The sequence below is a fragment of the Chanos chanos genome, chromosome 1 (genome assembly GCF_902362185.1).
Source record: "Chanos chanos chromosome 1, fChaCha1.1, whole genome shotgun sequence".
NCBI classification, from domain to species: domain Eukaryota; kingdom Metazoa; phylum Chordata; class Actinopteri; order Gonorynchiformes; family Chanidae; genus Chanos; species Chanos chanos.
Genome location: NC_044495.1, coordinates 40,888,337 through 40,904,022, shown reverse-complemented (window position 1 = coordinate 40,904,022; position 15,686 = coordinate 40,888,337). Strand labels below are relative to the sequence as shown.

The window sequence follows — 15,686 nt, the reverse complement described above, 5'->3', positions numbered from 1 at the left end:
AATTATGTCTTTAAAATTAAGAATGTGGAGAATTTGCAAATACCATAAAATATTCACTGTCATTTTTACCTGTTTCTGGAAACAAATGAAAAACATGATCTATGCCTGAAGAACAAACCTAATTTAATTTCTAACTTATGGACAAGTGTATCTGTATGGAGATTTGAATTTGAACCCCTCACAACCCAGAATCTAAGTTTCTTGACACAAGTTCAATGGGAACACCATTATTAGAAAAGGTTTTACATATTGTCTGAGGATAAAAATGATTTTCAACATTGTCAGTGTTTAAATTTGATTTTTATTACTTTAAGTGCTGTGAGCTTTCCTGTTAAATATTTGGTAAAGCAGTGTCAAGACAACAGGAGTAATCATCAACATACAAAGTGATATTGACATTTGACGCTGCATCTAAATTATTGATGTAAAACAGAAAAAAGACTGGACCGAGAGTAACATTTTTTACAACTCCAGTATAAACTTAATAAAACCAGAAGACCCACATAAGTGTAGTGAGTCCAGTTTGTTAAATAAGTCCTAAACTAGTAAAAAAAACCTTCACCCTGTGTTGTGGAGTCATTTTGGAAGCAGAATGTTGTTCACAGGACAAAGACCTTGAATAGATCTGTACACTGACAGGAACACTGTTGTACTGAGTCAGGGGCACTAATACTACAGCTGAAAACTTTCAGGGTAGTAGTCGCAGCACTGACCTTAGCTTTTAAACGAGACTGCAGTGAGTTAAGAATATTGTTCTCATACAAATATCATGCAAATTCATTAACCAAGTTTCCAGTGTCTTGGCAGTTTGGAAATAGGGTGGAAATTGTTCATAATGCTTAGGGCCACCTCCTTTTTGAAAGTGAAAAGCATAAATTGTTGTCTAAGAAATTAGATTTATGTTAATCTTCAGGAATAACTTAAGCATTCATTTTAATAATTCTGCAATGAAATCCATGCCAGTGTACAGCTGACAGGATCCTAAAACATAAGATCCAGAGGGTTAACATCTACCAGTACCGCATACATTTTAAAGAAGCTTCTCTTAACGTGAATAAATGAAAGTATATTTTTGTTTCTAACACCTGTTAGAATGTTTTACTGCTTTGATAGTCTCTCTCTGGTGTAAGTGCATCTTTGCCAGTGATTTGTTTCCATTACTGAGTCACTCAAGCAAACGAATGTGTGCTCTGGTGAACCCTACTGGACAATACATGTAATTACATCTCATAAGGAAAAACGGACAAACTCTGATTTACAGTAGTTTTTCAGAGCCACTTAAAATGTGAAATTGGTTCCATGAAAAAAAAGGTCCAGAATAATTATATTAGTAAACAAAAAAGCATTATTTACCAAGTCTTTAGGTATGCCTCAACTTTTTTTTTTTAACAGAAATTGTAGAACATTTGAAGCTTCTTCTTTCCCCCCTGCAAAACCCTGCAAACAAATCAACTGTAAAATACAGTTTTGAAAAAATACTCAAAAAAGTATAAGTACAAAAAAAATCAACTTCGTTACTTTCATCTCTGTTTACTATTTACTCCGAGTTAACTAACTCTAAGTTTTCACTAAACTCGTTTTCTGGAATATCCCCCATAAGATAACCAATCACAACAACAACAACGATGATGATATCATCATCATAATCATCATCATCATCATCAACAACAACAATTTTAGAGCAATAAAGAAATAGAACAAACTATTAATATGTGTGAGGATCATCTGAAAAAGATCTTTTAGAAATAATATGTGTTTAATCCATAATGTACTAAATGTGATCGATATTTTAAATGATTTCCTGTTCTATATTATAATAACAGCATACAATGAACTGTCAAACAATGCAGCTGACATTTAGTGGTGTGATGTAGCAGCATGTTCTTATTTCAAATGACTGACACCCTGTGGAACAATGGTGTAATATCAGTTAAACGGACATGCCTTTACATTATGAGTCATCCTTTATTAGAATTATTTACTGTATTTACATGACAGGACAAGATAGCACTGGTGGCATTTCAATTTTCCATCCACTAGCTAAATTTATACTTCATTTTGGAGGTTTACTCCAGCCTTGATGCCTGCTTACCTACACGACACCCCGGTGTTCAAACCAAGCATTCACAGCATAACTCAAATGTGTGAAACTATCTTGAAAAGGGGTAGAAGGTTAGAAAGCCTGTAGAGGGCAGTGTAAGATCAAACGGTGTGAGAGCTAACATTTCAGGGACTTTCCAGGCAATTTTCCATATCATACTGATGGACTAGACACACCTTGCTCACAGGCATCAATACTACCTGTAAATCTGCAGCAAAAGAAAAGAAAACTAAAATGTGTAATCACTTTGTTGCATCACGATTTTACTGATGCCCTGATTTGGTTCACATGTTTGTAGAATTGTTCTCTGCTGATTAAAAAGTCAACTTTCAGCTGAAACAAATGCATAAAATAAAAAGTGGGCTCAAGAAGACAGTCATTGACAGACAACACAATAGTGTTTACCACAGAAATGACATTCTGTCTTTCTTTCAGCAGAACTTCATTTAGCAGATCACATAGTCTCCTTGTTTTCATCCATAGCCACTTGTATTTTATCATTTCATCTAAGTCTTGCGACAACACCTATCTTGACATCAATACTATATCTATACTGTTGTGTTTTTTTTAAACATTTATAAACATATAAAACAACCTCAGTGACACCTGACATCCATATCTCATAACTGTTTTTTTTTCTGCATTGGCTAGGGCTAGTTTGCAGTGGGTGTAGTTTGATTAACCATGACAAGATCCTTGTTTTAGACTGATTTTCTCATGAAAATAATACAACATTTATACTGAATGCAACACCAGTAATGTGTAAATATCTTAGTATACAGATATATAATAACCTATGAACTCTTCAAATGTGTAGAGCCATGTAAACACACTGAGGTTTCTGTTTTTAAGAACATTATTTTAAGTTTAGTAGCTCTGACAAATGCACAACTGGATTTTTATGCAGTTTAATGCATGCTGCCAAGCGCTGTGAAAATCAAGGTCGTGAGTATGTTACGTTAGTTTAAAAAACGCGTTAGTCAGTTCTGTTTGTGATACTGTTCTGCCTCAGTAATAAGGAGCTGTACACCATACCAAGTTGTACACCATAGTAATGATAATGTTAATATCGCTGCTGTGGATACCATCAACAGCTTAAATATTTACCTCAGACAGGCCATATAAAACTTTCACTTTCGAAAGCAACCTCCTGTCACAGCTTTAACCTAGTGATTGCTGAGTTTACTTTTTTTCCAAAATCCCATTGGCTCAGAGATGCTCTGTCTTTTTTTGATTGGGTCGGATCCTAGTCTTAGTTACCCTAATGCAACCGTAGTTGTCAGTCTGGCTGCGAACAGTTTAGGTGTATAATTAAGGCTGCTCTGTCTTTAGCTGAAAGAAAACTTTAGCCTGAATTCCAATATCAGAACCATTTAAATCATGAAGTCAGTGCTGCCGCTGTTACTTATTGGTTTCTTCCTACATTCCGCGTCAACAGGTAAGATTTATGTTTTGATTTTACGTTCATGTGAGAGAATAGTTCTTATAGTCGTCTTAGCTGAATAACGCACTGCAGATTTAGGGCTCAAATGAATTCGTTGTTAACCTCTTGTGACCCGTGACTATATGAGTAAAAAAAATTACGCGTTATTTATAGATTTGACCGAGTATTTGTCACGATCTGCTTCAGCTTAAGTCTGGTATATGTTTTTTTAGCGTGTCGCAGTAGTGTATTTATAGCCTGTCGTAGTTATCTCTTTCGGGGCATATTGTGCTTCCACTGATCTTAAGGCAATCACAGATTTGGCAAGAACTGTTTTAACAGTTTTATCATGTGGTATAGTAAATAGCAAAAATGGATCAAGATGACCATAGTAACTTTTAAAGCGTGCTCACCCATATATGTGTGTGTGTGTGTATACAAACACACACATATATTTTAATAAGTACATAAATACCTTAGATTTGTCATATAATTTTTTCATTTTTGACGTTTTGAAGAAGCAATGGGTAAGCTATCAGAATGCAGCTGTAGGGTCAGTTTTTTCTATAACATTTTCTTTGTTACAGTGTTAGAGAAGTCAGAGTTCAAGAACACATAATTTTCTATTTGCAGGACCATTTCTCAACATTAGACATTAGGCTGAGGAAAATAAGAAAAGATATGTAATTTTTCCCGGTAATATTAAATTTGTGGTATTGTGTTAGTCAACCTGGCCCTAGACATAATATTTAATGTTAAGAGAGTAATGTTAGTTTCACTTCAGTAACATAGACATGTTTGTTCTGCCCGGTAACTGATGACTGATGACTGATGTCTGCTTAAGTGTGTCTGACTCATGACCAGAACACTTTTGCTGGTTTACACTGAAGAGATTTTTTTTTTTTTTTTAAAGTACATGAAGTTAATGTATAACTTATCAGAGTCATTAATTAGATCAGTATATATCAATAACAGACTGAAAATAAAAATTCAGTGGGATCATTTTTTTATCAGTTACTTGTACCAGATGAAAGAATCAGGGATCTGTAGATTAAAAACATCTAGGTATATTAAAATGGATTACAGCAGCCTTTACACAAAGTTCAAATGAGGAGTGACTGTCATCAAGTTAAGACACATAGTCACCTTTGCAAAGTTTGTTTTTCCAAAACAGTGGACACAGTTATCTGCATATTATTATTACTTCTTTTTTATCAAAACACCAACACAAAATTATATGCACAAAAAATGATTGTGTGGATCATTCCAGATTGATGACTGTAGTCAGTATTTGTTTAGGCATCACATATTGTATTGATTGATGATTTTACTTGAAAATGTGAAGTCTGTTTTGAGAAGAGCATTGAGACTACAGAGAAACAATGTAAAATGGCACACTTTTAAATCAGTGAACATTTTTAAATATTTTAAGTCACTGCCACATTTATGTTTATGAATAAGATGAATATATTCATATACATCATGTTAGTTGTACTGTATTGATAATCTTCACAAACCATCTGCTTAATTAGTGATTATGTTGTTTCCTGGATATATTATTACAAACTATACACAGAGTAGATGTATAAAGGCTTACACAGTAATACATACAAAAAGCTCAACCCTTTTCTGAGGCATTATGCCACAGTAAGAGTAATTTTGTATTTCATTTTGTATTGACTCTCGTCTTGGAGCGAATTTCATCAGAGGAGAAAAGTACTGATAATGACCACTAGATGGCAGCACAGCATATGTTTTCTATTCCCAGTCATCTTGAGTCGATTGTTTTGATATCTGTTATTTTAAATAGATGTTTTGTACCTCGTTTTAAATGTTTGTTAGTATAGTTTTTTTTTAGATATGTAAGCATATATTTATGTCATTGCAAACGTGAAGTTAAGTCACAAAATAAGGATGTACTGATATTTCTGTTTGTAAGTATTTTAGTTTAAAATTTGCAAGGGCAGAACAACCTGTCCCAAGTTAGTGAACAGAATCTAGAAGAGTCAAGGAAGGCAGTCCTCAGTGTGTAGATCAATAGCTCTGATTTTCTTCCTGTCCTCAATCAAAAAACTCCTCATTTAACTATTCTAATATTCTGAGACTGTTCCCAATCAGTATAAAGGTGGATGATATTGTTTTTGATAATATGGTTTTTAAAGGGGTTGTTCAGTGTGTTCATTCCCTCCTGTTTACCCTTGTATCTGTTCACAGACACACACTCTCTGAAATACTTCTACACGGCTGTGTCAGGAGACGTCCACTTCCCAGAGTTCACCATTGTGGGTCTGGTGGATGGTGTGCAGTTCATGTACTATGACAGTGACATGAAAAGAGTTGTTCCTAAAACAGAATGGATCAAAGAGAAAGAGGGAGCGGATTACTGGGAAAGCCAGACTCAGATTGCCACTGGTGAGCAGCTGAGCTTCAAGAACAACATCCAGATAGCGAAGGAACGCTTTAACCAAACAAAGTCAACAGGTGTGTACACGCGCACACACACACACACACACACACACTCACGCACACACACACACACGCAAAGTACATTCACACATTCATGTCCTCTGAAACATTGTTATAATCCCACTGCAAGTAAATACTTTCTGCACAGGGAAGTTTATCACTCACACGCACTGTTCCAGATATTATGAGGGTATGCATTTTCAAACCTTATTATTATGACTTGAATGAAGAAGCAAAGAGATGTGCATGAATACACACACATATAAACACATAGATGGCTGCTATGAACCAAGAGTAGTCTGCCATTTAATAAACTGTTGAGTGCAGACACACTGGTTTTCAGTTGGAGAGATGTCACCAAAATATATCAGTGTTCTCAGCATCACAAATAGAGGAAGAAACAGTAAGACAGTCCAGACATATTGTCATAGGGATGAATGTCCCATTTAAGGCCAGTTTTAGGCCCAGTTTATGCCGGGATTTTGCTGGTTCTTGCCCATGTGAAACACATTTGACTTTTTGTTTTATCATAATTTTGTCCGGTCTCATTATCTGAGTCAGCATGTTGTGAGGTGGAGTGTCCTGTGTTTAAATCATTTAAGGTGTCAGTTCAGGGAGTCTCAGCAGTAGGTGGAGAGGACTCCATGTTCAGCTCTTGGCAGATGAGGTCTGTGTTTGTGTGAAATGTGAACAGAAATTTACATCTCTCTCTTTTGGGTGTGTAGTAGCAGTGGATGTTGGTCTAATTCAGACCTGTGTTATATGTTGTTTGATGTTTTTCTTTGTACTGTTAGGAAACTTTTATAAACTTTACATGCAGGGTTTCAGTTGGATGTTTATCTCATTTTGTTCAGTCGTATTTAGTTACTGGACCCCACAGTTCACTGCTGTAACATGAACAGTTTAACTCTCTCTCTTCAGCATGTTTGTGTATCACTGTAGACACACACAAACATACACACACAAATGGACACCCACAAAAGCACACACATGCACACACACACACACACACACCTACACAGATAAAAATGCTCCATGTTTCATACACAGATCTTTCATGTAGGCCACACAAGTTCACGCTTTTACACTAATACACACACACATTAATGAAGTTACATTTGATCAGTGTCAACCCCAGTGAAGCTGAAAACGCACACACACACACCATCATAACCTTGTCTGTCTGTCTGATACACACAGTACAGTTCTCTTAACACAAATCAGTGTGTCTAATACACACACAGTACAGTTAATACTAATCACTCTGTCCAATACACACAGTGCAGTTAATACAAATTTAATAATTTTTACGATAATAAGTTATGTCAGTTCCATAAACACTGTCATATATTTACAACATTATATACTGATACACACATGAACAACCCCACAGTTATATTGTTAATAATACTGCTGTTGTTTAGTTAGTACTTGTTATTCGGGTCAGATATATTTATATTAGACCGACACACAGACTGTCATATATTGACTGTGTCATGGGTAGCGTTTTCTCCTCATAGGAGTAGAAAGAGTAAAACAGTGCAGTCTCTCTGTAACAGGGTTAAATGTCCTTCAGTCCTCTGTGACTAAATACAATCAACTGACACACTACTGACTCTACACACACTACTGACTCTACACACACTTCTGATTTTACACACACTACTGATTCTACATACACTGCTATTTTTTACACACACTGCTGTATCTACACACGGATGATTATGTGTAATAAGTGTGAGAGTTGATACTGAGTGTCAGCCCTCTAAATTTTCTGTCCATTTTTATGGAGAACCCAGGGTGTCAAAATAAAAAACATAGTAAATAAAATAAAATAAAGACAGCATATTAACATGACAAGTGATACTATGTGTTTCTGTCAAACACTTGAGTTTATAGTATACAATGGACAATCAAAATATTTATGATTATTTATTTAGAAGAAAAAAAAAGAGGAAAAAAAATTCTGTCTCATGTCTCACTGGCCCAAAAAGCAGTCATATGACTGTACCATACACAGTCCTTCTGTCTCACATTTACTGTGACTCTCAGTCTTTTTCCCTTCAGATCCCAGTACAGGACAGGCTCAGTACACAGCTACACAACACCATATGCAGCACCTTGCTCCTGCCTCCCAAAACACACACATATAAAATGGAGAGCAAAGCACACGACTCAGGAAACAGACAGCCTGTCATTTATGGAGTTCTCTCTCTTTATTTTTGTCAGAAATCTCATAACTCAGTCTTCCACTTCAGAAGAATTCTCTGATTTGGTCTCAAACTGTGGCTGTGGTCTGACAGTCAAAAGTCTTAAGGACAGAGCACCGAATGACTTACTCAGAGTCTAGATATGATCCAAGCTGACAGACAGAGAACAGAGAGAGACAGACGTCTTAAAAACAGAGAACGCAGTGAGGAGTAGCTCCACTGACATGACCTTTTATTCACATCCAGCTCAAAGGCTCTCAGAGCGACTAAAGCTTTGGAGACGAGCCCCGGTTAACAAACAGAGAAAAGCGCCCAGGTAACCGTACAGGAATTAGAGAATCAAGTGTGTGAGGATGAGGAGGATGAATGCCCGGTGAGGAAGCTCAGGCACGTGACAGATGATGTGGGGTTTTTTTTTTCTGTCTGCTGTGATAATTCGTGACTAGATGACAGTCTCTGGTTTTGGACAGGATGAGAGAGGCGCTGTGGGAAAGCGGTGCGGAGACGTGAGGCAGGAGAACAGGTGTGATGGATGGCGGCGGGGGTTTTTGAGGAGCTTTTTTTTTTGTTTGTTTGTTTGTTTGTTTGTTTGTTTTAAAATCCCCACTGAATGTTCTAGATCATGAGGTCGTGCCTGCGCTGCTCGGCGTGACTTTTTTTTTTTTTTTTTTTTTTTACACAAAACAAAAATAAAATTTTAAAATGTGCACGCGAGTGAATATTTCAGTGTTGGAGAATTTAGTCCGAACACAGGGAGTGTGTGTCAGTAACCGGTCGTTTTACTGACGGTCTGTTCTCTCACTCCCATCAGACCACAGTGTGTTTTACTGAGGGAGTGACTGATGACTGAACAGTTGTGTACTGTGTGTTTGAATTGGACTAAAAATCCGTTGCTTGTGTTTTGTGCGTTGTTGAAAAACAGTGAACTTTGTGCTGATGGGACTGCTCATATCACTGTGGAGAGTGCGGTCAGGGCTCTGGTGTGGTTGTAGAAGAGGGGCTCTGACCACCGGGTCTTGTTGCAGTAAAGGGTCCTGTGTTTATACTTGAAGCAGTGAAACTTATGGTATTGAGACGTGGTTTCCATAAACATAAACAGAGTAAACAGAATACAAATATAGACTTAATATAAACAGAATACAAAACAGACTTAAGTACACAGATGATACTGTAAATATCAAATACACATCCTCCCAAATCTCTTTAATGAACCCAGAATAGCATGAACATATACTGCTGTCTTAGGGGTAACCTACAGATATTCTATAGACTGCTCTCTATCTAGGTGCATACGGTCCGGTTAGTGTCCGTGAGGCTAGAGCGTGCACCTTCACGTGTAGGGCACATGAGCATTTGTGTGCCTACACCAGTGGAAAAAGGGAAGTCAGTCTCCCCAAAGGACATCAACATTACCTATCTTAATATTATATACACAGTAAACATACACTTGATCATTTTAATACACAGCTCTCTGACAGAAAAGGCGACCTATTGACTGTGAACATCTCGATGTTTATGCCGTCTCACAATCGCCACTTCAAACGGCAAACGAGCTAACACTCAGGTTACATACTCTTAATGCTTCATTACAGAACTACTCAAAGGAAAACACAGGGGAACAACTTAGGGTTTTGGTTGACGCACAAACCCCACTGTAACTATCCTAATGATCAGTACACTGAGGGATCTACACTATTGAACTAAAGCTCTCGGTGGCCTGGTGACTCCCCGTGCCGTGGGTGAACTTGCCTGTCTTCACTCTCGGCGCAGGACTCAGGAGACACGCACTCTGCTGGCCAGTGACTGGCCTCTCAGTCCCCAAAGTCTCAAAGGAACAGACGGCCTTTTTAACAGCCGTAAAGAATACACAGTGAAGTGTTCTGTAGAATATTGAAGTGTTCAGGTGACTGTGTTGGGTTTGTTGAGAGCACGGTCCTTTGGTTAAATGGACCAGAATTAAGGGAGGAAACTTAGGATGTGTGAGAACATACAGAGGAGCTTGATCTCTCTCTCTCTCTCTCTCTCTCTCTCTCACTCACTCACTCACTCACTCTCTTCTCTCTCTCTCTCTCTCTCTCTCTCTCTCTCCTTCTGTCTCTTACAGAGATACACAAACACAAGGCTTTATACACACTTTATCCATTTAACAACACACACTGTTCATCTGATCTAATAAGACTGGAGTTTAGTTCGCACTAACAGAGTCAGAGAAAGACCAGTATTTTATCAGTACATGAGTGTGATGGGAACCATAGTTTACATTTACACACATCCAGATCAGTCAGATCATTTTCACCGTACACTGTCATCATTAGGGGGTAGGGTTTTCTCACTGTCTCTCCTGATTGGCTGGATGTGAGAGAGTGACAGGATGATGGTGATAGGAGAGGACAGGGTGATAGAACATGGAGAGAACACTGCGTTTTTACTGGAGTCATAATGAAAATATTATCACAGCTCTGAAATGAAGAAAAAGGCTGTTTGTGTATTATCTGAGTTTGTTATTTAGACAAAAAACAGTCTGAGTGATATGAGTCATAAAGTCAGTGAGTGACAGACTCCCTTTTGGGGAAATGATAGAACCCTAATCCTATCTCTCTCTCTCTCTCTCTCTCTCTCTCTGACCTCACTCTTTTTGTCTCTCCATTGTTCTATCTACTTGTAAAAGTGATTTATTTATTTGGCTCCACATAAAGGACAGTGTATCAGTAAGAGCCAAATGTTATATAAAGTGTAACATGACACTCAGGTCATTAGTGTGTTAATAATGTCCATCATTTCACTGAGAGAGAATGAAAACATCACCTTCTCCTCACAGTCATGTTACCAATGTTATCAGTTACACCACAGCACTGGAACCAGCTGTTTAACTGTCATCTCACACACACCTGCCATCTACACTCACTGCACTGTGAGAAAATAAACAGATAATAATAAATAAATAAAACACAAATCTCCAAGATTTATGCCAAACATTAGGACAATAGTCTGCACATGTATCCATGGTTACTAATGACAGGAATCAGTGTCTGACACCTCGGTGTTTCTGAAGTGTGTGTTTCTTAAGTGTATAGACTGGAAGACCATGACACATCATGTGATGTGACCTTTGATTAATGTAGTTAACCAGTCAAACACACATACACTCAGAACTCTACTTTTTACTTAATTACATTTACCTTATATTTTCATCATATTATAGATTTGCTTTGCTGGTGTGGAGATCCTTTGGTGATCAGTGCTAACTAAACAAAGGAATTAGCTATCTGCTGCATTAGTCACAATTAAAGACCAAACCGTTGTGAGTGGAGACAGAGTCAGTAGTGGAGAATTTTAAATACTTGACTGTTTTTCTGGATAACATACTAGGTTTTATGAAAAATACAGAAAACCTTTTTAAAAAGCTATGCAATGTCTGTATCTTAATGAGAAAACTGCACAGGTTTGATGTAAAAAAAGTGTTCTGGTCAGAGAATAATAGAGTTTAACAGAGATTATAACAGTGTTTTAGGGAGACTTCCCTCTCTCCTTTCTGTCTTTCTCTTCATGAAGCTTAAGTGGAAACAGCATTGCCCAGGCATGTAATGTAAAAGTTAATACGTAAAACAACATGGAGTCTCTGATAAAACAAAATTTATATAGGTAGATCAAGTCCCATTTCCCTACAAAAGCAGTTTAGGTAAGAAAATGACCACATACATACACAAGAACAATGACAGCAGAGAGAAAAAGAAAAGGATGGAGTGTTGTGTCCTTGTGGAGATCAGTGGGGGTCACTGGTCATCCCTCAGACTGTGTCAGGAGACAACATATCTCACAGTCAGTAGTGAACAGTCATCTCTCTCTACTGACAGACATGGGAGACACTCTTTACTGTAGGATTATAGGAACTCAGGAAGGATGCTTTGTTTTTTGGAAATATCTTTTTTCTTATTAGTTTGTATGTGCAGTATTGTGTGAGGAAATGCAGTTCTGTCTCCAGCTCTCTTTAGTCACAGTGGGAGCACAGTCTGTCTGCTCTGGTCGGCAGTGAAAGTCTGTGTGTGTGTGTGTGTGTGTTGGTTTCTGATCAGCAGTGACAGTCTGTCTGTGTCTGTTGGTTTCTGGTAAGTAGTCACAGTCTGTCTGTGTCTGTTTGGTTTCTGTGTCCAGGTTCTGCTCACTCAGTCTGTCCACTGTCAGTGTGTCTCTGAGTTTCTGATCAGTGATGAGGTCAGCTAGATTACCATGGTACACTGTCAGTTTTAGGGCCAGGATTCAAGTTCACGTTGTGATTTTGTTTTTTCTTGCCCATGTGAAGTTTTTCTTTGATCATAATTTGGTCTGATCTTGTTGTCTGTGTCAGGGGACTCTATCTTTAGCCCTGGGCATTTCAGGGCTCTGTGGGTATAAGAGATGTATCCACAACTCACTGCAGTAAACCTTCTCTCTCTCTTCAGTATGTTTTTGTATGAGCATAGGTAAATACACAGACACACATGCCACACACACACTCACACTCACACACACACATACGGATGAAAATCCTCCCCCTCCTATACACATGTGTGTCATGTAGGCTGTACAGGCTTGTGCTTTTACAATAACACATACATGAATTAAGTTACTTTTGACCTGTGTTAAGCATTATGAAAATGAAAACAGACACAAACACACACACACACACTGTTAGGGCAGAAAATAATTTTCCACCAGTGTAAGAGAAGTGGTGTCAGACAGTGTGCATCAGAGGACCTCAGTCAAAATGTTTAACTGTGGAGTTTTACTCTGTTCAGTCAGAGACCACTTTTGTTTTGGGTTTTTTTTTCGATTCTCTGTCGCTCACTGTTTATTGATTTATACATTTAACTGAATCTCCATATTGTGATCTCTCTGTGGAACACTGTCTCTATAACTACTCTTTATATTGGAGACACATTCACACATTATTCTTCAGATTGCAGTCCACTACACATGACCAAAATATTCACACTTTGGCACGCATGCGCACCCCCCCCCCCTTACACACACACACACACACACACACACACACACACACACACACACACACACACACAAATGTGCCTAGATGCAAACACGCTCTCATTTTTTCCTAATTTCAGAGCACCTGCCTCCTTTTGTGAACAGTACTGAAATGGTTCAATGTGTCACTTTCAGAGTTTGATTCACACACACGAGCAGGACTGATGGATTCCTGATTTCTCTCTCTCTCTCTCTCTCTCTCTTTCTCTCAGGTGTGCACACTTACCAGAATATGTATGGCTGTGAGTGGGATGATGAGACTGGAGAAACAAATGGGTTTGATCAATATGGATATGATGGAAAGGATTTCCTGTCACTGGATCTGAAGAACATGAGATATATCTCTACAGCACAGCAGGCTCTTATCAGTGTACAGAGATGGAATGGTGACAGAGCACTGCTTGAGAATGACAGACAGTACTACACCCAGATCTGCACTGAATGGCTGAAGAAGTATGTGCAGTATGGGAAGAGCTCTCTGGAAAGAACAGGTACAGCAGCACTGAACACACACAGACAGACACACACAGCTGAAGGACATGTCCTGTAGAATATTCACTGCCATGATAACACATGGGTTTCTGCCAGTGTTTAAAGAGTAGATGGTTAGGTCACTCACACACACACACACACACACACACACACAGAATATAAGGAACTCCTATTAGGCAAGATCAGACATCACTGAAAAAGATTACAGTGCAATCAAACAGTATTGATTTAGTTATCTCATGCAGGGTACGTTTTAGACTTTGTAATGCAATGTTTAGATGTTTATGTTGGTTATCTGATCACAGTTCAATTCACCTGTATGAAGCAATCAACCGTCACCACTGTTAACTCAACTTTGTAACGTCCGTTTACCAGTCTCATATTTGTTTAGTTAGTCTCTTTCTCTCTCTCTCGCTCTCTCTCGCTTTCTCACTCTCTGCCTCTTCCTCTCTCTCTCTCCAGTCTCTCCTGAAGTGTCTGTATTGCAGAAGGGCTCCTCTTCTCCAGTGGAGTGTCGTGCTACAGGCTTTTACCCCAAGGAGGTGATGATGTCCTGGCAGAAGGATGGTCAAGACCTGAATGAGGATGTGGAGCTGGCAGAGACTTTACCCAATGAAGATGGAACCTTCCAGAAGAGCAGCAGACTGACAGTCTCAACTAAGGAACTGGCCGAGCACCAGTACTCCTGTGTTGTAGATCATAAGAGCCTTCCAGAGAGGATTGTCAAGACCTGGGGTAAGAGAGAGTTTCAGGAAAACTGAAGTGCATGTGAAGTCATTTTATTGTGGCAACTTTTTTATTGTTGTGGAGACAAGAGGGCATAGGGTACAGGTGGAGCATATACAGGTGTGAAAGGAAGTGTGGGAATAAGGCATTTATAGTGAGAGGGAGAGTGTTATGTCTTTTTAGACAGTTTTTTGGCAATATCATACTTGTTTCTGTTTTTTCCTCTCTTTCACTAACATTGAGCGTTTATATTCAGTTTGTTAAAATGTTGCTCGGTTTTTTCTTGTCAGGGGAACCATTTTTTCAATAGTGAAACACACAAGAGTTGTAGTAACATACATGTTACGCTGTTGTAATATCTCTAAAATTTTTTTTTTTTTTTTAATTTGAAAATAAGCAACTACCACTACAATCACCCTGGTATCCTTATAGGCAGGGGATCATTAAGATGTGTATTACAGACATAAAATACTACAGTGTACTTGTTTTTTCACAGTAACTGCAACATGTTTACACTCTGTTTCAGATGCTGCTGACAATACCAGCATCATCATTGGCATTGTGGTTGCAGTCATTGTCCTTGTCGCTGTCATTGCTGGTGTTGGGCTCTTCATGAGGAAAAAATCCAAGAGTGGTCCAAGTGAGTTATTGTGTGTTTGTGCGTGTGTGAGTACATGCATGTGTGCTGTATATTGGTAGAGAGAAAGGCCTTTTATTGTGGTGGAGAGAAAGTCCTTTTATCCTTCGAGTGCACTCCTTTTATTTTTGTGACAAGCTAATGTTGTCCTGTTTTATCTGTCTGTTTTTGCAGATTATGGCAAGACAAGCAGTGAGTATTACTTCTCTTATTTTTATAGCTTTATTTGATTTGTTTAATAGGGTTAATTTTAATGGCTGAGAAAGTGTTTATGTGAGAGAAGAATGTTGATTCATTGTCATTTCTGTTTCACTGTAGCCGCAGACTCTGACTCAGACAATTCTGGGACACCTGTACAAAATGCCTAACCTCTGTAAGTATATCTGTGTTTCATATTCTACATGACTATTTTATGAATTGACTGTTGATGGTAAAGAGTGGATTAATGCCTGTAAATTTGTCTGTGTAAAACAGTTGGGGTAAATGTGTAAATATCTTTCACTGTGTCGTTATGTGAATGGATCAAGTGAAATTCTCTCATGTCTGACCTCTGTTTACTCTGCAGTACAACATCTAGAGGAAGAGACAGAGGACTCTCACTATCTCTAT

At 38.2% G+C, this 15,686-nt stretch overlaps 1 protein-coding gene across 1 annotated transcript; it reads left to right on the top strand.

The window, feature by feature from the left end:
• Positions 1-3,412: 3,412 nt before the first annotated feature.
• Positions 3,413-15,686, top strand: LOC115806757 (patr class I histocompatibility antigen, B-1 alpha chain). Its single transcript, XM_030767624.1, has 8 exons — positions 3,413-3,539; positions 5,739-6,005; positions 13,435-13,713; positions 14,177-14,449; positions 14,967-15,080; positions 15,252-15,269; positions 15,396-15,450; positions 15,643-15,686. Exons 1-7 carry the CDS (start codon positions 3,482-3,484, stop codon positions 15,443-15,445), a joined length of 1,059 nt encoding a protein of 352 aa, XP_030623484.1. The 5' UTR covers positions 3,413-3,481; the 3' UTR covers positions 15,446-15,450; positions 15,643-15,686.

Bases quoted from the DNA above. Each gene is read 5' to 3' on its own strand.
- LOC115806757 (XM_030767624.1), top strand. From the start codon at position 3,482: ATGAAGTCAGTGCTGCCGCTGTTACTTATTGGTTTCTTCCTACATTCC. The intron at 3,540-5,738 runs GTAAGATTTATG...ATCTGTTCACAG, and splicing joins CCTACATTCCGCGTCAACAG to ACACACACTCTCTGAAATAC. The intron at 14,450-14,966 runs GTAAGAGAGAGT...ACTCTGTTTCAG, and splicing joins GAGGATTGTCAAGACCTGGG to ATGCTGCTGACAATACCAGC.